Source organism: Crocodylus siamensis, chromosome 11 (assembly GCF_052110815.1).
Source record: "Crocodylus siamensis isolate JL-2025a chromosome 11, ASM5211081v1, whole genome shotgun sequence".
NCBI classification, from domain to species: domain Eukaryota; kingdom Metazoa; phylum Chordata; order Crocodylia; family Crocodylidae; genus Crocodylus; species Crocodylus siamensis.
Window position 1 is genome coordinate 15,828 of NC_143405.1, and position 26,127 is coordinate 41,954.

The window sequence follows — 26,127 nt, forward strand, 5'->3', positions numbered from 1 at the left end:
TTTTTCATATTGTCTTCTCAATACCAATCAATCTCCAGAATCAAGTGGGTGACCCAAAATTTCCAGGTGATATAAATAGCAACTGATCACTACAACCAAAAATAAGGAGATTCTACCCAGTAGTTCTTTGCGTGTCCTGATTGCTATTTCTTTAATTTCCATACGAGATAAGGATAATGAGTGAGTAACAGGGACAGAGGTGATTCCACTTGGCGTTGGGGTAGCGATGACCTTAGGGACTAAAGGCGACTTCAAAGGACGTTCAATGCTCCTACCAACCAGGTTACTGAGAGGAATTTTGTACAAGTTTTTATAGCGAACTTCACCTGAAACACAGCAAGAAAAACAAACGGTAACAGATTCTTCATTCTGTCATAGTAATTAGAGTTTCTCATATTAGTCTTTACCACTTGAGTGCTGACAGCAGGCACCACACTGCTACATGTAATCTAAGATACTGCCCCTTTCCCTGCAAAGCTTGCAATCTACATCGATAATTACTGGCCATAAATACGTACTGGAATCAGACAGATAATACTGCTAACAGGACTGGTGTTATAGTAGAGTAATGACAGTATTTTTCAGTCACAGTGTACATACAGTCAAGCTGAGGGAGAAACAGACATACACAATGCAATTCTAAATGTCTACAGGACAAAACATATTCCAAACCTGTGCACCAACAACTGAAATTATACAGCAATACACGTACTATGTAGGTGCCTCTAGTGAAACAGTATTCCATCCTAAGCATCCATTGTTTAAAGGAAAGTTCTTAGCAGAATGCGAGGCAGACAAGGTTCTTTGGGTGAATCTGATCTCTTTTATTAGACCAATTTACGTTGATCTAATACAAGAGATCAGATTCACCCAAAGAACTTTGTCTGCTTTTGTCCTTAGACCAACTGACAACTGACGCCCAGGAAAAAGCCAACCTATTAAATAGGTACTTTGCGTCAGTCTTTCATCAGTCACATGGGATGCCCATGCCTGCTATGGGACAGGGAAATCTGGGTGAGGGGGATCCCCTACCCTCCATCAATGCTGACCTCGTGAAGGTATCCTTGAGAAGCTGGATACCTTCAAGTCAGCCGGCCCTGACAATCTGCACCCCAGGGTACTCAAGGAGCTGGCGAGCGTCATAGCCCAGCCCCTGGCACGGATCTTTGAAAACTCCTGGCGCTCTGGTGTAGTGCCCGAAGACTGGAAGAAGGCCAATGTGGTGCCCATCTTCAAGAAAGGGAGGAGAGTGGATCCGGCTAACTACAGGCCCATTAGCCTGACTTCTATCCTGGGGAAGATCTTAGAAAAGTTTATTAAGGAGGCCATCCTTGAGGGACTGGCCCAGGCTAACATCCTAAGGGATAGCCAGCACGGGTTTGTTGCGGGTAGGTCTTGTTTGACCAATCTCATTTCCTTCTATGACCAGGTGACCTATCACCTGGACAAGGGAGAAGAGATTGAAGTCATATATCTTGACTTCAAAAAAGCTTTTGATCTGGTATCCCATGATCACCTCTTGGCCAAACTGGCCAGTTGTGGCCTTGGCTCCACCACGATCCGCTGGCTGGGAAATTGGCTTCGTGGTCGGACCCAGAGGGTTGTGATTGATGGCAGTCACTCATCGTGGTGCCCTGTGACCAGTGGGGTCCCTCAAGGCTCTGTCCTGGGACCCATACAGTTCAACATCTTCATTAACGATGTGGACATTGGAGTCAGGAGTGGACTGGCCAAGTTCGCCGATGACACCAAACTTTGGGGCAAAGCATCCACGCCAGAAGATAGGCGGGTGATCCAGGCTGACCTGGACAAGCTCAGCAAATGGGCAGACGAGAACCTGATGGTGTTTAACACCGATAAATGCAAGGTTCTCCACCTTGGGAGGAAAAACCTGCAGCACCCTTATAGGCTCGGCAGTGCTACGTTGGTTAGCACTACAGAAGAAAGAGACTTGGGGGTCATCATTGACCACAAGATGCGATGCTGCGGCTAGTAAAGCGACCAAAATGCTGGCTTGCATCCATAGATGCTTCTCGAGCAAATCCCGGGACGTCATTCACCCCTTGTACTCGGCCTTGGTGAGGCCGCAGCTGGAGTACTGCGTCCAGTTTTGGGCTCCACAATTCAAAAAGGATGTGGAGAAGCTTGAGAGAGTCCAGAGGAGAGCCACGCGCATGATCAGAGGTCAGGAAAACAGATCTTACGATGACAGGCTGAGAGCCATGGGACTCTTTAGCCTGGAAAAGCGCAGGCTCAGGGGTGATCTGATGGCCACCTATAAGTTTATCGTGGTGACCACCAGGATCTGGGGGAACGTCTGTTCACCAGAGCGCCCCAAGGGATGACGAGGTCAAATGGTCACAAACTCCTGCAAGACCATTTCAGGCTGGACATAAGGAAGAATTTCTTTCCTGTCCGAGCCCCCAAGGTCTGGAACAGTCTGCCAGCGGAGGTGGTTCAAGCACCTACATTGAACACCTTCAAGAGTAAATTGGATGCTTATCTTGCTGGGATCCTATGACCCCAGCTGACTTCCTGCCCGTTGGGCAGGGGGCTGGACTCGATGATCTCCCGAGGTCCCTTCCAGCCCTAACGTTTATGAAATCTATGAAATCAACATGGCTACAACCTACACCCCTGTGACAGAATATGATAAACTATTCCCCAATTCACACTTTTTCATGGCCCAAATCTTCTATGACTCTACCCCCAGAAGGCCAAAATACAGCCTGTATCTTTCTGCAAATACTTGTATGCATCCACCAGTTCTCTTTTCTGAGGGTCTACCACACATAGTTTTCTGCTTTTCCTCCACTTCAAAGAAAAACCATGGTTTTCTGAAACATCACTACTTTACTTTGTTGTGCCGCCATTAAAATTATCACTCTCTCATATTTTTTTCTTTTTTGCAGAAAATAAAATATCAGCACTCATCAAGAACGAGCTAAAGAATGATATGGAAAAATATTATAATCCCAGACTGTAAATTAAAAAGGATGACTTTAGCAGCAATGATGTGCAGAACTGCATGCTACGTTTCCTTGGAGGCGTTTAGAAAAATAAAGGGGGAGGGGGCAGACAAAGGAAATCAGCCTGAGCAGGGGTCCGCAACAACCCTTGTATGAAGGCAGACTGGAGAGATTGAGGTTGTTTCCCTAAGAGAGGTAATGGAAAAGCAGTGACAAGATAACATAAAGCAACAAATGATAGGAAATTTAGTGGGGCCTGGGACGCTGCAACTGGATGTAAACGGAGCTATTTATGGGAACGTGAGTTTTACAGAACCATAGTTAAAGCTGTGCTTAGATTCCCATTAAAAGACCCATTTTCAGTCATTAAAATTTTTGAGCAGAGAAACCATTTTTGTAATTATCCAGCAGAGACCAAGTGGTATTTTGAAAGCTTCTGATTAAAAAAAGTCTTAAAGTCAGCCAGTCAATCACTCCCCAGGATGTGCATGCAGCACTCCTGCTAGCATAGCCAGGATCCTCGCGGTCATTTTTTTTTTCAGGAGCAGCAGCAGCACACGGTCAGCTTATACGTGGCTCGTGAGTCTGCCATAGCCCCAAGGTACTTTTCTGAAGCACAGAGGGCAACAAGACTGGAAGTAGCCTCCTAGGCCACTGTGCCCAGCTCCCTATGTTGGCAGACTTTTGTTACCCAAGGGAATCTCCACAATCATAAGTTCAAGCCCTTATAACTCCAGGAGGAACTACCCAAAACACCAACACCCCACCTCTGGCATGCCAGAGGTAAAAAGCAAAGCAGATGAGCCCTCATAACTGATGAGTTCACTGTTTTGCCAGGCCAGTCTCTTGTTGCACATCCCGTGCTTCCTTTGCATCAGGGCAGCATGCTCTTGTACCCTTCATACCATATTTTAAGGTGCTATTAACTTTTCTTCTTTGACCTGGAGTTAGGCATCTCTTAAGCAAAATGTATTCTGTAGGTCAGCTATTTCAGTTCAGCCCTTTGAAGGCAAGTGTCCCCAAAACTGGTATCTCTGTCTGCAACCACAGCCACAGCAGTGTCAAAGATTCACTAGACCACTGAGACTTGTCCCTTACCCCAGAGAACAGGCAATGGAAGAGAACACTGGCAAGAAGTAGCTTAGGCATAGCTTCCCTAGTCACACCTGCTCCATGATGGAATAGAAAATTCTAGTTCTTAGGCCTCACAGCTGCAATCAATTTAAAGTCTTTCACACTGCAAACATCCTAATTTTCGGCATAAGCCAGTAACCAAGCCCAGTTAGCCCTAGTACTTGCTTTACCTTCTGTTGAGGACAGAGGGAATTCTGGTGTTTCATGAGCTATCGGTGTCTGAGGAGAGCTCTTTGAACTGGTCTCCTTGGAACTACTATTAGATGATCCAACTGCCACCGCAGTAGCTTTAAAATAAATGTCCAACTGAAATGACAAGAAAAACAGTATTAGCACAGCAAGTCTTTCCAGTCACTTGCTGAGATACAGCCCAGGTTTCCTCTTTCCACAAGCTACAGCAGTTGCACAAAGGCCTCAAAGTCACTGAAACCTGACATGGAAGGCTCCACCACAGCATCTGGTCTGTATGCAACCTCTTGACCCTATTTTAACAAAGCCCCGTGGCATGCTAGGGTGCTGTGCCTTGTGGCTGTGTGACAAGACTGACCGTGTTGTTTTACTAGTAGGTTAGACAAGCATTTGTATGGTACGCTTTGGACAGGGATAAGGATGATCCTGTCTCAGGCAGGGGGCTGGACTAGATGACCTCCAAAGGTCCCTTCCAGCCCTGCTTTACTATGACTCCGTGGGTGTGTCTACACGAGGCATTTACTGCGGAGTAGGCCAGTTGGCTCCACAGTAAATGTCTCAGTATCTACACATGCAGCTCTATCAGGCTGGAGTCAACTAAAACTCCACAGCAGGGTAGTACTTGTAAATACACAAGTACTATCTTGCTGCAGATTTATTTTTACTCACCCTGCCCTGTTTTTTACTAGCACTGAAGAACCCTTGTGCTCCAGCCAGCCCCTCCACAGCACATTAAGCCAGGTGGAAGCATTGACAGCTGGCAAGCTGACCCCCTGGGCCTCTTGCCAGTGGGGCTGCTCCCACCTGGCTTAACACACTGTGGTGCTGGACACCCATGTAAACACAGCACCTGGGAGCAAGAAACTCCAGCATAAGCAGCCCTGGAGTTTGTCGCAGTAATATGCACAGGTAGACACGCCCTGCAATTCTAACCCTACTCCATGCAACTACAGCACTGAGAGTGGGCCTGGGCTTGTCAAGTCCTGACTGATGTACAGGCATAGTAACCAGTGCACATCAGAGCAGCCTGAAAGATGGAAAGTGACCCTCTGGTTCTGGGTTCAGAACTAGGGGAAGGGCAAAAATAACATACAGCTACCTCTTCACTCCCCCCAGCCCCGGGGATGATACATGTCGTATTCCTCCATGTTCCACACACACGTTAAAGGATCTGAGCTAGAATCCCAGGGTTTGGTACAACAACAACTGGTGTCATAAGTGAGGTATTGCTGCTGCTTGTTGCTTTCTTTTATGGCTGTCAGTGCTTGTTAAAGATAGATTCTCTTTTTCCAGGTGCAGCATTAAGTGTCCATCACAAAACATACAAGTCATCCTCCACCCCGTAAGACACTCACAAGCAGACAACTCCGTGCTCTTCTTTACCTTGTTTAAATCAGGGAAATGTCCAGTGGAGAATGGAAGGGACATTTCTAATTATGTAAAGAATAGGGAAAGAGCTTGGAGAAGGGTCTCTGTATGAGACATGGTAACAGACAGAAGGACAATGCTGCCCCTAAGTGTCAGATCAATACTTGAGCAGGAAAGAAGCTTGTAATCACCATTCTTACACATACTCAAATGTGGAGCCAAGTGCTCAGGCAAAGTATATGTATACTATTTTGCATGTTGTACAGCATCGGCACCCAAAGTGGCTCATTAGGATCAGCTATTTTTGAGATTTTTACCAGGTCCTCCTGAGAAGGTCTGTCTCCATTCACAGCTTGAGTACCTGGGAGCCGGCATCACATACACAGGAATCAGACCTCACACAGGGGACCAGATATGCTTTTTCCCTGTGTCTTACCCTTGATGCTACAAGTTGAAGCTCAGGCACTACAGCTGTGTGAACTAGGTTCCCATTCACCACTAACCGGATCTCGATGGAATCAGTAGTGAAGGCCAGGATGTAAGGAAAAGCACAAACTGCAATGAAACAAGGTAGTTTTACTGTGAAAAATAATAACTCCAAATGATTTGTATCAGCAGTTTTACTGACATTCCTCCAACTTTAAAACTGTTCTAGAGGACTTGCCTAGATGACACTTGAGGTCCTTTTCCCTTCCAACCCTATAATTCTATGAGTTCAGAGGCTCCTGGAAACCTGACCTGCTCTAGTATCTCTCCTACCTCACCCATAAATGATTCAGCAGTTTAGAACAGTCTCTGAAATACTGGCATGTGTCCAGATGCATGAAGTCTATAACTGCCTGCCTTACCATGCCTGTTTAGATGTACACTTTGGGTCTCTAAAAGGGAGCAAACGAAGTAAATGAGCTGAGAAAGGTAAGAAAAATAAGGCAGCAATGTCAGTCCTTTCTTCACGCACTGAAAGAGTCAGTCCCCAAGGCTCCCTACTGTGAGCTATCCCATGCAAAATTAGCTGGGTCTGCAGGACGACACTTTGTTCTTGTAACACTCGCTTGTGCTTCCCAAAGGCAAGTGTGATTCCAGACCTAATGAAAAAAGCTAGGCCCACTGAAAAGGGCTCCTACAGTTTTGTCTTACCCACAGAGTAAGGGACCTGGTTCCAGCTAAAATGGAAGTCAGATGCTGACGGCTGGACCAAAGGCGAACCCCCATTAAAGGGGCATAACTTTCGGTAGCAGCAGACATCTGCAATGAAAAACATCTGTCACCTCACACAGAAAATGATGCACATGCTGACATTCAAGAAAATGGCTCAGATGCCTGGTTATATATACAGTATAGATACATGTGTGGAAATTCCTATATATCTGCTAAAACCATTAAAAATGTGAGTTTACTAACTGACTACAATTTTAAAAAAGCATAGGCTACACATACACTGAGTCCCATCTACCAATCCATGGTGCACCCACATCTTGAATGACTGTGTACAGTTCCAGTCTCCACAGCTCACATAAAGGTGCAGTACAATTGGAAAAGGTACCGAGAAGGACAAGCAATGCAATCAGGGTTATGGATCAGCTGCCATACCACAAGAAACTAAAATCACAAAGGCTCATAAGTTTGGAAAGGAGAAGGCTGAGGGAGGTCTATAAAACCATGAAGGGTACAGACAAAGTGAACAGAAACTGTTATTCACCGAGTCCCAGAAAACCAGAACTAAGGAGCACCCATTGACATTAACAAGATATAGGTTTAAAATTAACAAGAGAAAGTAGTATTTTACACAGTGCATAGTTCATTTGTAGAATTCACTGCCACAGGAGGTGGCAGAAACAGCATAGCTAGGTACAAAAAGGGACTAGGGAAATTCTGTGCTTCTGGCCCTATACAACATTTCTTTTGTTCTTAAAATCTAAATGTGAAACTACTATCATCTATCTGTCATTTATAAGTAAATGCCTGTTTTACAGTTCATAGGCAGGCAAGGTTCTTTGGGTAAATCTGGTATCTTTTATTAGACCAACTCAAGTAGTTGGAAAAATTCTTCTTAGCACACTTTCTAAGAAAAGATATCAGATTTACCCAAAAAACCTTGTCTGCCTATGTCCTTAGACCAAAACAGCTACAACTTATACCCCTGTATCTTACAGTTCAGCAATATTTATGAAATCGTGTTCACCTACTTTCCCAGTTCTCTGTTACTTATCTGTGGCTACAGACAAGTCAGGAAAGATACTGTGCCACTGAGATCTTCCTCAGAATCAACCAGGCAGCAGTAATTGCTTTTTCAGAAGTTATACACTGGCACAGTTCACACTCCACAAAGACTGTGCCATATATGTGAGATATCAGGAATAGAGGTCATATTAGACAAAATTCTATCATGCCGTTATTTTTTCCAATCAGGAAGTGCTTTCATAGTCCCTTATTCTAATAATTAAACAAATGACTTCATAGTTTCTAGGGTTAGAAGGGACCTGAGTAGATCATCTCATCTGACCCCCTGCCATGGCAGGAAAGACTACTGGGGTCAAATGACCCCAGCAAGGTGTACATCTAGCTTCGTCTTCAAGACCCCCAGGGTAGGAACCAGCACCACTTCTCTTGGCTGTTGGTTCCAGATGCTCGCCGCCCTGACCGTGACGTAGCGCCTCCTAATGCCTGAATCTACTCTCTGCCAGCTTGTGACCGTTATTCCTGGTCACTCCTGGCGGTGCTCGGGGGAACAGTGACTCCCCCACAGTGCCTGCTGGTCCCCCCTGACTAGTTTGTAACAGGCCACTAGATCCCCCCTCAGCCTTCTCTTCTGGAGGCTGAATACGTTCAGGTCCTGTAGCCTCTCCTCATAAGGGCTGCCCTGCTGCCTGCCCCCTGATCATGTGAGTGGCCTCCTCTGGACCCTCTCCATGTTGTCCACATCCCTCTTGAAGTGTGGTGCCCAGAACTGGACGCAGTACTCCAGCTGCGGCCTGACCAGTGCCGCATAGAGGGGGAGGATCGCCTCCTTGGACCTGCCTGAGATGCATCTGTGGATGCATGAGAAGGTACGGTTGGCCTTCTTGACTGCATCCCCACACTGCCGGCCCATGTTCATCTTGAAGTCAATGATGACTCCAAGATCCCTTTTTGCCTCTGTACTGACGAGAAGGGAGTTCCTCAGCCTGTAGGTATGGTGCCGGTTGTTTCTCCCCAGGTGCATCACTTTGCACTCGTCAGTGCTGAATCCCATCCTATTCTCATCCACCCACCCCTGTAACCTGTCTAGGTCCGACTGCAGCCTATTCCTCCCTTCTAGCGTGCCCACATCCCCCAACATCTTAGTGTCATCAGCAAATCTGAACAGGGTGCTTTTTACCCCCTCGTCCAAGTCGCCGATGACTTAAATTAGTGTTACAATTGAACTAAAAATAATGTTAGTTTTCAGTAGTAAACACTATAGAATCAAAGAAAGAATAGGGCAACCAGTAAGAGGCAGCATTCCACTGGCTGCAAAAAGTGTGGTTTTTTTAAAACACGGTTTCATAGACTGCTGAAAGAAAAAAATTACAGCAGAGCTTCCTCAGTTCAGGCTAAATATCACCAGCTATTTCCTAAATTACAGGATTCATTCCCCATGGCAACGAATAAGCCAAGTCAAGGAATGAAATGCACTTAAAAAGGATTAATGCAGCTACAATGTCAAAGTTTAAATCAGGGAAGAAATATTTTTGGTAGGTAGAAGCATTAACATATTGAGAATTTGTATGAAACTGAAAATTAACAGGATAACCCCAGACCTTTACTTCTATTGTTTGATTGAACTCTCTTGAATTTTGGCTGAAAGGTTACCAGCATTCACTCATGTAGTTAGTTTTTGCTAGCAACAGACCTCTCTCAAGTTCCTCATCATATAAACATATTAGACTAGGAGTTGACAACCTACGGCTGCAGGGCTACTGGATTTGGCCTGCGAAGCATTTGGCAGCAGGGGGGCTTCGCTCGCACAAAGTTGTGTTGTGGCCATGCAGCCAAAGGGTTGATAACTTTGCCCATGCCACACCACAGTCAAGCAGCAGGGAGAAGCAGTGGTGGTAGCAGCTGGGTCTTAGCACCAGCCTGCTATGGACCTGAGCTGGGTCATTCCAGTCTGTGACTGGAAAGTGTTGCTGACCACTATATTAGGCTGAAAAAAGGCATGTCAGTTCATTTACAGAAAGTTTGTAATGGAAAAAAAACATCACAAAGACCACATTTGGTCTTGGCAAGGGATTGTGAGAGGATAATGGGATGCTAAGAAAACACTGATCAATGTCCAAAAGTATGAAAACAATTTAGGTACGTCCATACCCTTTGAGTCTATGTCACATCCTCTGTTGGTTTTGTATTTTGCTTGGTCTGTCATCTGCTTATCATTTTGTTTTCCTTGTTGTTTTCTGTTCCTTGATAATATTAAGACTAAGGCCCTAAGCAGGCTAATGCCCAAGTAAAATCAAAACATACTTACAATTATAGCACAACAGTAAACCAGCTTCTCCATCTTCATATACATCAATAACTGCAACAAAATTAACCTGCAATGATAATGGGTAAGAGTAGTGGGCAGGTTGGAAACTGGTCACTACAAATTGATTTTGAAAAAAAATGCAACACTGTGTCAAAGATTGCACGCCTGAAGGTAATAAAATTTGACCTTTTTAAATGCAGCCTTGAAAAACTAAGACTTGACTTTGCATTCATTGTAAATGCACTCAAAGCAAGGAATTCAATTTGTTTTCCACTCAGTCCTTCTGCCTTCAACATCATTCAGTATAGGAAAGATTTCAGCAGAACTGGCTTGAGTCACCCTGCAGGACTAAAAATATGACTCTAACAAAGAAACTTGTCTAAATGAAAAGTTAAACAAGAAAAAAAACATTGCACATCAGGACAAGTGGGGTGAAAACATCATAATCAGAACCTCTGTCACAAAGACAAAACATATCAATAAGGAAGTTCTTTCAGGCTTAATGAATAAATGATAATAAAACATTACTGGAAAGACTTGATGACTTGGAAAATAGTCTAGAATTTAGAGGTGGAGAATTCCTGGAAGGAAGACAATATGAACACTGGAAAGAGTGGTTTTGTTGGGTTTTTTCTCCCCCAGTATGGATGGCACCAGGGTAGCTAACTTCTGAGAAGCCAGGGGCTGTACCTGCCCAGCTGTCATGTCTACGTGGGAGCCTACAGACTACAGTTCAACCCTTTGTGGGCAGGGAGTCAGACAGGCCTGGGTTGCACTATCCTCAGACTGGAACCATCTAGCCACCCTTTTCAACTAAAGTATGAAATCCAAACACCTATAAAAAAGCTTCCCATAAATCTACCATATGTGATAATGTGCAATACAGTAACCAGGCAGAATGAAAATCTACAAGCAGCATAATCAAAACTATAAATCAGGCATAATGGATACTGGACTGAAATCTGGGGATGGGCCCAAAGTAAATCCCTTGATGGACTAAAAATAGTTTATATTGACGCTTTCCAATTCGCACTACACCACGGTATCGGATTAATAAAAGAAACTGGTAATACAATAAAAGAAAAATACTATAAATAATTTTTTTAAAAAATCAATACAGTGAGGACTGTCTCTTCAACATTCCTTTAGCCAGAAAATCTCAGACCATCCTGGATGCTTACATTGTGTTCAAAGCCAGAACAACAGTAACTGGTACTAATTGGCAGACTAGTTGGTATCCCTAGCATAAAAGACCATGATTAAATGGACCACAATGCATGAAGCACATTTCTCATTTTCTACAGCAAGATTGTCAAACTAATCGGGCCCCACAAGCCAAACGAGTGAGCACGGAGCTAGTCTATGGGCTGCATTAGGCCCACAAACCTCATCCCCTGACCACATGTGTGGGACCTGGCCCCACCGAGTGCCACCAGCACACATCCAGGTACTGAGCATGAGGAGGGTCTGCACAGCATAAGGGGCAGCTACAGGGGCCAGTTCACAGGGCTCTGCAGGCTAATTCTGGCCCACAGGCCATAGGATTGACACCCTTGTTCTAGCAGTAATATGTTCAAAATAAGCATTCGGTAAATCAGCAGGGTTGCATGAGGAAAGTTCAAATCGCCATCTGCTATGCTGTACCTGCTCCACACATTACCATCCATCCAGGGCTGTCAGTCCTGGCCCCTCTTCTTTTGCGCCAATACACTAGCACAAAACATGTAAAAGATAAGCCACCAACAGAACAGAATTCAACCATCTGCATTTTGAGCAAGACTGTCAGTTCAAAAAATGGCTCAGATCTGAGTGTCTAAAGTTGGGCACCTAAATCCATATTTAGGCACAAATAAGAATATCCTGATTTTCAGAGAGCCTGCACTTCCTGGGGGTCTATACCAGTCAGAAGCTGTTAGAACAACTGAGAAAACTCCAGCCATTTATTTAAATGTTTGACTTCACACCTAATTTAGAAAACTTTGGCAACTGTAATTACAATACAGATGCTGCTTATTTCTCTGTTCCATTACTGTACTGGACAGCAACTTCTAAGATCAGACTAAGAGCCACATAAAAATGTTAGTTCAAAAGTGGTGGCTAACAAAAAGTTGAGTCTCCTACTATAATATGAATCTCAAAACACTTTGGGAACATGCACTAAAAGGTAGACAAGCCTTAGGGCCAGAAAGAAGAGAAGGAAGTTTGTGCCTACACTGTACACACATGGCAAATGCTAGGTGGTATTCCAGGCTCCAAGGGCACGGACACATATATGCTTAGAGACAATTACAAAATGGGAACTTTCAAAAGGCATCAGCTAGTATGCATTATCTGTTTATGTGGGAATGAGCTGAGAATGATTCCAATGTAGCAAAACCCTCCAACTTCATCCATGGATGAAGGCATGTTAAAGCTGGAGGGCTTTGCTACATCTGAATGATTCTCAGCTCACTGACATGCAACAATCAGACGGTACCACCTGCTCTCCTTGTGGTTCCCTTTTTGCAAAGTCTCCAAGTATTTGTATAATCACATCCACTTGTCTCTCTACTGAGTAGTGTTCCTTTTAGGTATCCTAATGATTACCTCTCTTGGGGACAGCTACTCTATTTACCTAAATCCAAGATGACTCTGCATTTATAATGACCCTCCAATAATTAGTTTATATACATGGAAAATTATAACAAACTTATGAATCTTCCAGGTATAGAATCTAAATAAATCCCCCACCACCACCCCCGCAGTGGAGGAGGAGAAAGTGGGAGGGAAGTCAAGTAGTCTGATGCTGGCCCCTTGGCTCCCCTACACCTTGCCCCCTGCCACCTGTCCCACCCGCTACTTGCTCCCCCACTGCCTGCCCCCCCTCTCCTCCCCAACCCCATGCTTGCATGACCCAGCACCTCCCCCTGCCCCAATGCCTGTCCCCCTGCTACTTGCTCCTGGTACCTGGCCCCCCACCACCCATGTTAAATAGGGAGGGGGGGCAGGGAACCTAGTCTTAGATTCAAGTAAATTAGGTATTTTTAGGTACCCCAGGAAGAACTTAAGTTTCAGGCTGAGTGAGAGCACAGGTAACAGCTTGAGAACTGAAGTATAAAGCAAAGCAACTGGGAGAATCCTTCCCAAAGGATGTTTTGAGTTTGGCCAAGGCCACAGTGAATGCAGGAAGAACTACAGAATGTTCTGGTGCTATTTGTCCTCACATCAGTAAGCTCTTTGTTGATGCAGAAAACTTACCCTGCTTGCTTCAACATGATGCAACCTGTAGGATTCTCCTGTACTTTCATTAATTAAATCAAACTGATGCCGAAAGGCTACACAGATCATATTATCATTGTCTCCAGTCGGTCCATCCACAAGAGTCATAATCACGGGAGTGTCAGAGAGACAAATCTCCTGTAATGCAAATCACTTTGGATTAACATGAAAATAAATGAGAGAAATTATTCTATTGGTCTGCATTCTTAACTGGCAGTAGTTTATACAAGAGGTGGAGTCCCATGTTCTATGATTTGGAGTAGGTGGCATGCATGTTGTACACCTGTAAGTTTCACTAATGACCACCCAAGAACCCAGCTGAGAAAATGGAGGATTTCTGTCAAAATTTCTGCAGTGCAACCCTGGTGCTGGGCTTCTTCCCTGAACCAGCCCTAAGGTTCAGAGGGTGAAGTGTACCCCTATAGGAGCATGCAACACTGGCAAATGCTGACCAGTCTAAGAAGATAAGTTTTAGGATTTTCCTCTCACATACCCTGATATACTGGAATTCCTCTACTGGTGATTCAGATGGAGGTGACATCAAAGAGGTGTTGGTTAAACTGTTGTAACGATTGTATTTCTTTGTGATGAGGAGCAGTTTGTTCCGAATAGCCACAACAATCCTCAGCTCGCTGCTGTGATGAGTGTTAATGGCATACAAATGACAGCCTGAGGAGAGAACGTTCTAGACTGTAAGTTCTTTGGGGCCAGGTTTGCTTTTTTGTTCTGTATTTCCACAACACTTAATACAATAGGGTTTTGATATGTGATTAGTGCTCCTAGGAACTACAGTAATAGAAATAAATGAATGCATAAATAAATAAATAAACACAGCAAAACTCATTCCAAAAAGCAGCAAACAGAGTTCATTATGAAGCGAAACCTAATTATTTTTCACTTGGAAATCTGCAAATTAATAATTTTTTATCGAGTGAAGAACTAAACACAAAGGAATTGGGAGAAGTCTAAACCAATGTCCATGTAAAACCCAATGTAGAACTGGCTTTTCAGGGAAAGAGGGCTAAGGGTCAGTTCCTGTATCAGCTCCAGGGAGCCTGAGAGACCTCCAGCACAGTGGCTGCACTGGGGCTCCAAAACAACATTCCCATCACCTTTGGTTTTCTCCAGTTTATTTTCTCTGCAGTCATACTTGTTCTTTGCCATCTGCTTTGTCTCAATGCCTTTCTGTACAGCACTCAGCCTGAAGACAAGAAGTCGAGAATCCTTCCCTATCAGGTAGGAGACAGGAAGATAAAACAAAGAATGAAACTTGTTTTTCCAAAGACAGTATTATTGCCAAAGTGTCAGTTCTGAACATGGAGAGCCACAGCCACAATCAATCAGCTATAATGAGGCAATTGTCTCCACACTCACTTGGGAATGAGCAGAATAGTGACAGGAAGGAAAAGATATTTATGAATCCTCTTAAATTATAAAACTCTGCCACAGGGTGGGGATCTCTCCAGTTAAAGCTGCACAGAACTATTATTATCAGTCATGGTATGAAACTAAATCTAGCAACAGAAAAGCCAATTCTAGAGACTAAAGGATTCATTCAAATCAGAACATCAGCTTTCCTTCATCAAGTGCTGCAGTGAAAAACAAGGTGAGAATTGGAGATAAAATGAACCTTGGTTACTACAACATAATGAAAATTCACATGGAATAAATATAAATTACAGCACAAGACTAAAGCATTACCTTTCAGTTTAGAAAGAATCCAATGAGTCTATGATTACTTGGTCACTGCATATTCTGGAAACTTCTAAAAAAAAACTCAGCCTGCCTTAAAGAGCCATGTGGCAATTTAAGCAAATTTATATCAAATAATTAGTATTCAGAACTGTAGAAATGAACATACTGGGCACGTCTATATGAGATGCTACAACACCGTAGCAATGTGCTCCCTCACTACAGCGCATTGCTACGGCGACATACCAGCTAAAAATAACCATGCACCACCACAGCAGAGTGCAGTATGGGCTGTTACTGTGCCGTCATTTAGTACCTCCAAGAGAAAGTACTAGATGATGGCACAGCAACAGTGGCGTTGTAGGGGGACGTGTAGACGCCCATTCACTGGCACTTCTAAACTTTCAGTTTCTAACAAAGAGAAAATGTTTGAAGTTCAGTTATATAAAGCAGCAGCTATGATCATTTAGTAAACTGGATTTTCCTGCCACCCAACTGAAAAAGAATGATTATTTGCCTAGCAGTTGTAGTTTTTGAGATAGTGTAGTCAGCACAGATCCAGCTTCAGGTGCACAGAACCATATGAACAGCAGAGTCAGTCACGTCTGCACACAAATTTTGTACCTCCCTTGTGTTCATGTGCAATAGTATAGAGTGGAAGGGCTCCAACCTTTCTTCCATTTCACTGGAATCTGAAGCTCAGGTTAGCTGAGGACTCAGAGCTGGATGGAGAGATCCACACCCAGTACACAGCATCTCAGAGACCCAGTTCCTGTAGTACTGCAAGAAACGATTCTTCTCTGAATGTGTGTCAGCATGGGTCTCACAGTAGACTACCAGCAAAGAGCATCCCATTGGACTCCGGGAGAAGAGACACATCAATTGCACAGGCCAAACAAGGACTGCAATGCTGCTCCAATGGCTATGCAAAAGGCATCATGCTTATTGAGTCACTCCACAGGACTCCTGTAAATTTAACAAAATGGCCTACTTCTCGAGGCAGGCAGAGGATGTCAGCAATTGCTGTTCGAGCAGCATTTCATATTCAGCAAACTGGCAACAAACATGTACAGATACACTCCATTCATCAGAGACTGTCCTTGTCAGAAGGCAGCCTGACCTTTGGAACTGCTGACTGGAGCAACAAATAACTGCTAAGACAGTCTGAACAACTTGGTTCTGTCAATGTAGCAAAAGTAAGGCTCTAAAAACACACATCTGTAACTTCTCTGCAGATGTAATATGCAGCCTTGGGAGGAAAAAAGGTAACAGAGGGTATGGACAAACATCTGTTTGGAGCGGGAAGAGGGTGGGGATTGGGGGCTCTTGTTCCAGACTGCTAACAAGTGGGGAGCAATGCAAACGCAGCAAACAACTCCAGTTTTAACCCTTCTCCAACCAGGGTTAAAGTTGGAGCACTTTTGCCACATTTGTATCACTCCTAGCTCCTGCACCCCTAACTGTTAGAACCTCTCAACAGCAGTTCCCCTCCCCCTTCTGAAACTGCTCCAAATGTATGTTTGTCCGTGCCCAAACTGACCGATTCAGATAGACATTTGAGACCATCTAAGAACACAATCATCTATGTAACACCAGTGGGACAGACACTGATGCATGCCTGGATTGTAATCATTCTTCTGGTTCAACTGACAGCAACCAGGAAACCCATTTTAAGAGTAACATTAAGGAACATTCTGAAAAGAGGTTCAAAGGGGGACCTGATGGGTCCCAGAGGATGATATTAAGATCCCAAGTCGAAGTCAACTATCTGGTCCATAGGTACATAAGAGGCTCTTGAGAAATGTCAAGATTGTTGGGTAAAAGAAACAGGATGAATGGGCAAGCTGAGACTGGTGTAAGACCTATCTTAAATACAGTTGAGCAAAGGGCTGGAGTGTTTTAAATGCAGCAGGTAAACAAGAGAACTTTGTATCAAGTTATGTTGGACTATCCACATAGAGAATACAGTATAGCCAACATTCAATCAGTCAGATGGAGCGAATTTGAGGTATGGATGGAGTCCTTGATTGAAGCGCGGTGAACTCACAGCTGGATGCCTAAGGGTGAAGGGCACAGGGGCTCAGGTGGTGTTCTCAATCCTTCCAGTCAAAGGGAAGGGCCTGGGCAGAAATGGATGCATCCTACAGATCAACGCATGGCTGCACAGAGGGTGTCGCCAGCAGGGCTTTGACGTCTTTGACCACAGGATGTTGTTCCAAGGATTGCTAGGAAGAGTGGGACCCACCTGGCAAAGAGAGGGAAGAGCATGTTTGCAGACTTCTTAACCCAGTGAGAAGGGCTTTAAACTAGATTTACCAAGGGATAGAGTCCCGAGCCCTGAGGTAAGTAGGGAAGTGAGTGACCTGGAGGAAGCACAAGCAGGAGTGGGAAACCACGGAGGCCTCCTTGCTCTTCCTGAGAAACTAGGGCAATTGGTTAGTTGTACCCTCAGTCATCTGTACATGAATACACGAAGCCTAGGAAACAAGCAGAAGAAATTGGAAGTCCTCGCACAGTCCAAGAACTATGATGTGATTGGAATAACAGAAACTTGGCAGGAGCTTGCATGACTGGACCACTGTCCTGGATAGGTAAACACTGTTCAGGAGAGACAGGAAGGGAGAAGAGGAGGAAGAGCTGCACTCTATATAAAAGAGCTGCATGATTGCTCAGAGCTCTAGTAAGAAACTGGATATAGGCCTGTTGAAAGTCTCTGGGTTCAGGTCAGAAAGGAGAGCAACACGGGTGATGTTGTGGTGAGGGTCTGCTATAGACACCAGGCCAGGAGCACAAGGTAAAATGAGGCTTTCTTCAACCACTTAGCACAAGTTTCCCCGATCACCAGCCCTGGTACTCATGGGGGACTTCAATCACCTTGATATCTGCTGGGAGGCCAATATAGCAGTGCGCAGGCAATCCAGGAAGTTTTTGGGAGTGTTGGTGACAACTTCCGGGTGCAAGCATTGGAGCGGCCAACTAGGATCCATGCTCTTCTTGACCTGCTGCTCACAAACAGGGAAGAATTGGTGAGGAATGTAGTAATGGATGGTAACTTGAGCAGCAGCAACCATGAGATGATCCAGTGGAAGATCTTGAGGAAAGGAAGGAAGGAGAGCAGCAGAGCATGGACCCTGGACTTCAGAAAAGCAGACTTCAACTCACTCAGGGAACTGATGGGCAGGATCCCATGAGAAGCCATTCTGACAGCAAAAGTAGTCCAGGAGAGCTGGCTGTATTTAAAAAAAAAAAAAAAAAAAAAAAAAAGTCTTACTGAGGGCACAGTAACAATGTGCAGGAAGACTGGCAAGTATGGCAGAAGACCGGCCTGGCTTAGCAGAGAATTCTTCAGTGAGCCAAAACAGAAACAGGAAGCTTACAAGTGGAAATTTGGACAAGCAACCAGGGAGGAGTATACAAGTACTGCTCAGGCATGCAAGGATGAAGTCAGGAAAGCCAAAGCACAATTGGAGTTGTAACTAGCAGGGAATGTAAAGAGTAACAAGGAGAGTTTCTACAAGTATGTCAGGAACAAGAAGAAGATCAGGGAAAGTGCAGGTCCGTTTACTGAATGGGGGAGGCAGCCTAGTGACAAAGGATGCAGAAAAGGCTTAAGTGCTCATAGCTTTTTTCATCTCAGTCATCACAGGCAAGGTGAGCTCCCAGACTGCTGCACTGGGCAGCACAGTTTAAGGAGAAAGTGAGCAGTCCTCAGTGGTGAAAGAGCAGGTTAGAGACCACTTAGAAAAGCTGGACGTGTACAAGTCCATGGGGCTGGATGCAACATACCCAAGGGTGCTAAGAGAATTGGCCAATGCGATTGCAGCACTACTGGCCATCAACTCTGAAAACACATGGTGACTGGGAAAAGTCCTGGAGGACTGGAAAAGGGCAAATATAATTCACACCTTTAAGAAAGGGAAGGAGGAAGGTCCAGGGAGCCACAAAGCTGTCAGCCTCAACTCAGTCCCTGGAAAAGCCATGCAGCAGGTCCTCAAGGAATCCACTTCTAAGCATCTGGGGGAGAAGTTGACTAGGAACAGTCAGCATGGACTCACCAAGGGCAAGTCACGCCTGTCCAATCTGATTGCCTTCTAATGACGAGACGAATGGCTCTGTGGATGTGGGGAGAGCAGTGGGCATCATATACCTTGACTTGAGGAAGTCTTTTGATATGGTCTCCCACAACACTCTTGCAAGCAAGATGAGGAATTAAGAGGTGGATAAATGGACTACAAGATGGACAGAAAACTGGCTGGATTGTTGGGCTCACAGGGTAGTAAATCAAAGGTTCTAGCTCTAGCTGGCAGCTGGTATCAAGTGGAGTGTCCCAGAGGTCAGTCCTAGGGCCATTTTTTATCAATATTTTCACCAAGGATGAGATGGAGTGCACCCTCAGCAAGTGTGTGGATGACACCAAGCTGGGGAAAGTAGTAGGTATGTAGGAGGGTAGGGCTAAGATTCAGAGCCCTTGACAAATTGGAGAATGGGACCAAAAGAAATCTCGTGGGGTTTAAAAAGGACAAGTGCAAAGTTTCGCACACAGGATGGAACAATCCCATGCACCAATACAGGCTGGGGACTGACTGGGGATTACAGTAGATACCAAGCTGAATACGAGCCAACGGGGTGCCCTTGTTGCCAAAAAGGCATTTAATGGCATCCTAGGCTGCACTGGTAGGAGTGTTGCCAGCAGGTTGAAGTGATTCTTCCCCTCTATTCTGCACTGGTGAGGCCACATCTGGAATTCCTTGTCCAATTTTGGGCTCCCCACTTCAGAAAGGATGTGGACAAGTTGGAGAAACTCCAGCACAGGGCAACAACACTGGTTAGGAGGCTGAGGCACATGGCTTCTGAGGGGAGGCTGTGGGAACTGGGCTTATTTAAACTAGAGAAGACAAGATTGAGTGGGGATTTAATAACAGCCTTCAACCTGAAGGGTAGTTCCAAACAGGATGAAGCTAGACTGTTCTTGGTGGGGGCAGAGGACAGCACAAGGAGCAATGGGCTCAAGCTGCAGCAAGGGAAGTTTAGGTTAGCTACTAGGAAAAACTCTCTCACCAGGAGGGTAGTAAAGCACTGGAACAGCTTATGCAGGGTATGTCTACATGAGATGTTTACCATGCAGTAAGCTGATTAGCTGTGCAGAACATGTCTTGGTGTCTACGTGTGCACCCCAATCAAGCTAAAGTAAACTAATTTACTCTACAGCAGGACAATATTTGTAAATACAAGTACTATCCTGCTGCAGAGTAAAAAAAACTCCTCAGTAGTGTATATGTAGATGCTGTCTTGGGGCTGGGTGCCTGCTGGCTAGCCCTGCACTGAAGCACCCTTGTGCCCCAGCTAGTCCCTCTGTAGCATGTTGAGCTGGGGGGGGAACAGCCCCGGGCTGGCAGGCTGACCCCTCTGGCTTCCTGCCAGCCACGGCCGCTCCAACCTAGCTTAACATACCGTGCTCCTGGGCGGACGTTCAAGCGGCAATAAACTCTGGAGTTTATTGCTCCAGAGTTTATTGCTTGGCATTAATTGCTCATGCAGATGTGCCCTCAGAGAGATTGTGGAATCTCCATCCTTGGAGGTTTTTTAAGACCAGGCTAGACCACAAACCCATCTTGAATCTGAAGAGAGAACTGCAGGTAAGTGTCACCATCCTGAACCTGACGTGGTGTGTTTCTGTTCAGTCTCTACCAGGTCCAAAGCAAAATTAAGCTCCCCTTTTTTCAGGATGTGGCAATATCTAGAGTTAAAGCATTACTCTGCTCACCTGAGTATGCCTCCTAACAAGGCTAATTGTGAAAAAGGTTGCTTGAGAGGGACGGAAGAGGAGACTGGGTAAGGTGTAAGGTATGAAATTGAATATACGTTACAAACACACACACACACACACACACACAGACACACACACGCACGCGCACACTTTGACAAAAATAACTTCTGCATGCTAGATATTTTCCACATAGCAATCTGCAAGCATGGCAGATCGTCCTAAGGTCCAACGTTGAAAATTAACTGACTTGGTTCTGTGCATTAATGCTACTAGACGCTCCCAATTAACTGCATATTGGCATCTCATTTTCAGTTACTGGGATCTCTTCTGGCAAAAATACTAACTACTGAAACTGCTCCTACATCAGTGGACCAGAAACTGTCAAAGCAGATTTGGAGAAGACTCAAAGAAAGCAATGAAAGAAAGATCCAGCTAGCTGTGCTAACCACTAATAAAAATAGCAGGAGAAAGCAAAATACACAAAACCTTTAGAAGACGATTACTGCCAAAATGCAACAGCGTTCTCAAAGCCAAGATTTCAACTGTTACCTTCCACTGACCACTCCATCAAATAATAAGCACACCAAAACACATTCATGTTAGAACTGAGGAACTGTTAGGGCAGTGGTTCACAAATAATCCTGGACTACATGTTCCTTTTCTGGTTTGCTATAATGCTGTGCACACTCCTTTAATTCCATAATATGGCTAATAAAGACCAATTCTTTATGCCACTGACTACTCTGTAATCTCTTCAGCAACCTAACAAATACTGTACAGCTCTTCATTTTTCCTCTTCCTTTTTCTCCTTTTGTATTTCCCATTTTCCTGCTTTCTTCCCCTCGAGCACCCCAGTCTGGGAAACATGGGATTAGAGAGTCCTACCTCTGTCTGCTCTGGTAATCAGAAGATCCAAAGCTTCCAGCACATGCATCTGCTTTACTTGGAGAGTTTTATCAAATACTTGTATTGAAGGCTGGCCATCTGGAAAGAAAACATGACACTAAATATTAGAATGAATTTCTTTAAAACCCTGCACTGTCTGGACCAGTAATATTAAAGGAATGTGTTGCTTACAGCAAAGTTTGTTGTTGGGTTTTTTTAATGTGAAAATAAAGCAGCCAGCATACAGCTGTTTCCTGTACAGTACCAGAGATAGTACTTTCTTCCAAGAGGAGCATATCATGCATGACTAAAAAGGCCTTTTTTCCAGAAAGTTTGAGAACAGTCCCTGAGAACCAATGGCCCTTGATGCAATTCCCTGCCATATATGTGGCACACATGGGAAAAGGAGTCAGATCCACAAAATCAGTGATAGTAAAGTATAAAGGACTGAGAAGTCCAGGCAGGTCACTTGGACGTTGTTTAAACTTGGACTTGGTTTAAGAAATTATTTCAAACTGTCAATAAAAACAACATATCAAAATAAGATTATGTTCAGAAACCTGCATTAAAAATGGATGACCAAAACGATCCAGATTTGTCCAGTTTTTGGTGTGGAGCAAAATTATGCTATTAAGTTACAAAGCCCTGACAGTAAAGACGTTTGAAAATACACATGAAATGTTAACAATCTTCATTAATGATCAGCTGCTAGCAGCTAAATAGGGGCTACTGAGTCAGTTTTAGTAACTTGTTAGACAAGTGTTGGATCATTCACTGACCATCTATAAGCAGAACGCCAACATCTGTAGAAACTAGCAAGGACTGGCCCCAAGAATCCGCACAAACAACTTCATAAGGAAAATTATTGCAGAAACACTGGGACTCCCAAGGCTGTAAAACAATATGGGTAGGCAATAATTATACTAGGAAGCACTAAGTTTATTAAACAGAGAAAATGCAAAAAACATTGGCTAAAACAATAACACATGGACACTTTTGGTGGGACAGAATAAATTAATCAGTGTTGTACTTTTTGGAGGTAAAACTTCAGGGGTTGGTCTGTTCCTCAGAGAGGGCAGTATTCTCTACAACTGGTATAGCAGATTAATCAAGGCAAGGTACATTCCTGGGACTCTAAGATGGAATGCCCTTTGGTAGGTCACATCTTGCAACTGCAGAGTGAGATAACACTTTGTATACAATGCGATCCTTCACTTCAAAATAGATCACATGTGGTAAGCTCTCAGAGGTGTAGAAGGTGAACAGTTTGACTTTCCTGCATTCAAGTGTTCAGGAGCAGATGTTTTCTCTTTGCTCTTATTGCATCCAAATACAAAAACATTGTGAATTGCATCTGGAAGGCAAAGTTTTTGAATGACTTAACACTGCATCAGGTACAAAGGTCCACTTACCTCCTTTTTACACAGGCCTGTGGCAGCCAAACTAGTTGGTGCATCCCCTTTTACAATGCTTTTCAGTTTCAGTGCCTTAACCAAGACAGAAATTTTATTTAAAATATGTTTCCTGTAAGTAATACCAATGCATAAATACTAAAATATTGGGAAGCTGAGAGAAGCAAATTCAGGTCAATTATAATAGTTTCAGTTCTTGACTTTCTGGATGACAATTAATAATTAATAATTTCTCTACATGAGAAATATAGCTGTTTCATGTCCAGTTACTGAAGGGTTAGAACTACTATATATATATACACACACATACACATACACACACACACACACATATGTCACTGGAGAAAACTTCAAATGATAAAAAAAATTACTATGCAGATATCTTTTATGGGACTAGCTACATGCTTGGTCCAAAACATACACCTCTGGAATATTTCCAGGACCACCATGAATACAATTACACTCCAACATAATCAAAAATTCCCAGTGAGCTAACTGGAAGCAGACCCTTCATTTGGAGAGATGGTGCTATGCCTGCAAGATCACATTCCCAGAGGTCCAAAAAACCTTATATAATCAATTTCATATAATGATGAAAATTGTATTGTCATGAACACAATCACAAACTTCACTATACAAATGGACAGATGCACAGTGATTGTGAAAAATACTTAGTGCACTGTAAAGACTGCTACAGCAAGGCTTTGCAAGTATTAAACATCAGTGTGATGAATTCAAATAAGCTTTTCCTCCCGCATTATCACTGACAAAGAACTTCACAGCTAAATTAAGAAGCAGTGTTTTAATGCAACAGATGCATGAAACCATCGTAAATTAAATAATGCACCTATTTTTTAGAGTGCTTCTCTGTGGGGGTAACTTGCTTTTAATAATTTTTTGGAAAACTAATTCTAAGGGGGGGGGGGGGTGTGTCACGTCCATATACCTGTGCATCACTTTCTCCTGGGCTGTATTATTGAAAAGTGGGTACCTCAGCCAAAGACTAGGATCGATACCAAATATTTCTATATTACAGAAACATACTTATCCCCTTTTGTGTTTGTTTTAATCGTTGTTTTCTGGTAGCTTCCTAGTCTCCTTTATTCATTCTTTCCCCAGAAACAACCCTATAGTAAACATCTTAAACTCATTTACGTATAAATTTTTATTGTAATCACCTTCCTTAATAAGTGGCCCAATAATATTTATCCTATATGTGTATGCAATTGTGTTTGGTTTCCAATTTAACCCTGCTTCCCTCACTTTATGTTGTTGCCTATGCAACTGATTAATTTTCAGCCTTCAAATTCCCCACATTGTGTGCTCATTTATTTTAATCGTAAAGAAAAAGCAAAGAACGTAAATTGAATCTGCACTTGAACACTATATACAGCTTTCCCAATTATGTGTACTCATCAAGGTCTCGCTTGCATCAATTTGAATTACCAGAACCATTTTTATAACTGTTTCTCAAAATCTAATTTGTCAGTTTGTTAAATAAAGGAAATGATTTAGATAAGCATTCAATGCCTTTGTGGCTTAAAATGGATTAAACACAGTTCACTTTCTTCTGCCAGACTGAGTCCTGAAAGTATAGGAAAACCTGGATGTTCTGCGAAGGGATGATTTGCAACCTGCTTAATTGACAGCGAGATGTCAAACAAAGGATGAGCCATTCAACTGTTTGCTGCAGATCTTACATCAAAGGACACTATTTCTCCAATCAGCAGGACACCACCAAGATTCAGAACAGCAAAAACTGCAGCCAGCAGCTTGGTTTACTTCTATTTTTCTACTTCAGATAAGCTACACAACATGGATCTCGCAAGCCTGTTTCTGACCACAGAGAACTATGCTCATCTTTGCTGTAATTACACCCACCAGCCAGCTTGCACCAACAATGAATTTGATCCGTAATTTCTAAATAAAGCCTACCTGACCGAGTCGGACAAATTCCGCTTGACGGGCCTCCTCCTTCTTCCGTGCTGATTTTGGGGACTCTGGTAATACGTCACTGAAGGACCTCCGATTAAGCATGTTCTAAAATAGAAAGCATCACTGAACCAAGAATTTTACATTATTTTCCCCACAATTTTATGTGACATTACCCGATTTTGCTATGTTCTTTCAACATTTTTCTGTTGCATAAACTTACCTTAATAGCAAAATTAACTTTCCTCTGAGTGCGGGTCTTCTGATAAAGCCAAGAGCATGCAGTTTAACCTTTGCAGGTTCCTATGGCCAACCTTAATTCAACCTCACACCAGAGTTACAAGGAGGTTTCACATACAGTTCCTTTACCAACACAGAATGTGCACAGCTAGAGGATTCCATTCAGGGGGAAGCAAGGGACATCACAGAACCTGAGTACTCAAAACTTCTCAGAGAACGAGAGAAAATGTAAGGTAAGAAACTTCTCTTCCAATAATTACTGTATGAATCCTTCTCCAGGTGACTGACAAGCAATTCCTTCTAACACGACTGATGCCAGGATGTATTCTAATATTATAAAAGCCTTACTCTGTCTGTCCATACTGCTTTATTCACACTCTGATTGGTTGTCTGAAACAACTCAGAGTGCTCTAAGAACATTCCAGACAGGAGGGGGCAGCAGCGGTGGCGGCACGGAGAAGCACTGCCATGATGGCAGTGACAGAGTGAATGGAGCAGGGGAGCAAGGCCACCTTCCCCTCAGCCCTTCTCCCCGGAGGCGGCAGCAGCAAGGAATGCTGCCCGAGGGGGGTCAGAGAGAACAGTGGGGAAAGCACGAATGATGCATGCCCCTGGCAGCTGGGGGGGCATGGTGGTGGTAAGCAGGCGCTCCCGGGGGGGGGGGGCGGGGCAAGCGCCAAGCCACCAGTGGGGATCATGGACCATCCACAGATGCCACCGGTGGTGTCGGTGGCAGGGTGGCAAGCAGTGACTTTCCTTTTTGTAGGGGATGCCCTGCTACACTCAGAGGGTGCG

General features: G+C 44.0%; 1 protein-coding gene across 5 annotated transcripts in view; it reads right to left on the minus strand.

Annotated features, from left to right (window-relative positions):
* The window catches only part of GARNL3 (GTPase activating Rap/RanGAP domain like 3), a 126,472-nt gene that overhangs the window by 5,159 nt on the left and 95,186 nt on the right, over nucleotides 1-26,127 (minus strand). For all 5 annotated transcript variants that reach the window (XM_090022482.1, XM_090022480.1, XM_090022483.1 and 2 more), the window contains 12 exons: nucleotides 25,096-25,200; nucleotides 23,161-23,235; nucleotides 22,528-22,639; nucleotides 21,749-21,847; nucleotides 14,517-14,633; nucleotides 13,898-14,073; nucleotides 13,384-13,542; nucleotides 10,147-10,213; nucleotides 6,798-6,905; nucleotides 6,097-6,215; nucleotides 4,274-4,409; nucleotides 117-326 (listed from right to left, as the gene is read on the minus strand). In XM_090022482.1, coding sequence (XP_089878608.1) covers nucleotides 117-326; nucleotides 4,274-4,409; nucleotides 6,097-6,215; nucleotides 6,798-6,905; nucleotides 10,147-10,213; nucleotides 13,384-13,542; nucleotides 13,898-14,073; nucleotides 14,517-14,633; nucleotides 21,749-21,847; nucleotides 22,528-22,639; nucleotides 23,161-23,235; nucleotides 25,096-25,200 — 1,483 coding nt within the window. The remainder of the gene's footprint in view (nucleotides 1-116; nucleotides 327-4,273; nucleotides 4,410-6,096; nucleotides 6,216-6,797; nucleotides 6,906-10,146; nucleotides 10,214-13,383; nucleotides 13,543-13,897; nucleotides 14,074-14,516; nucleotides 14,634-21,748; nucleotides 21,848-22,527; nucleotides 22,640-23,160; nucleotides 23,236-25,095; nucleotides 25,201-26,127) is intronic.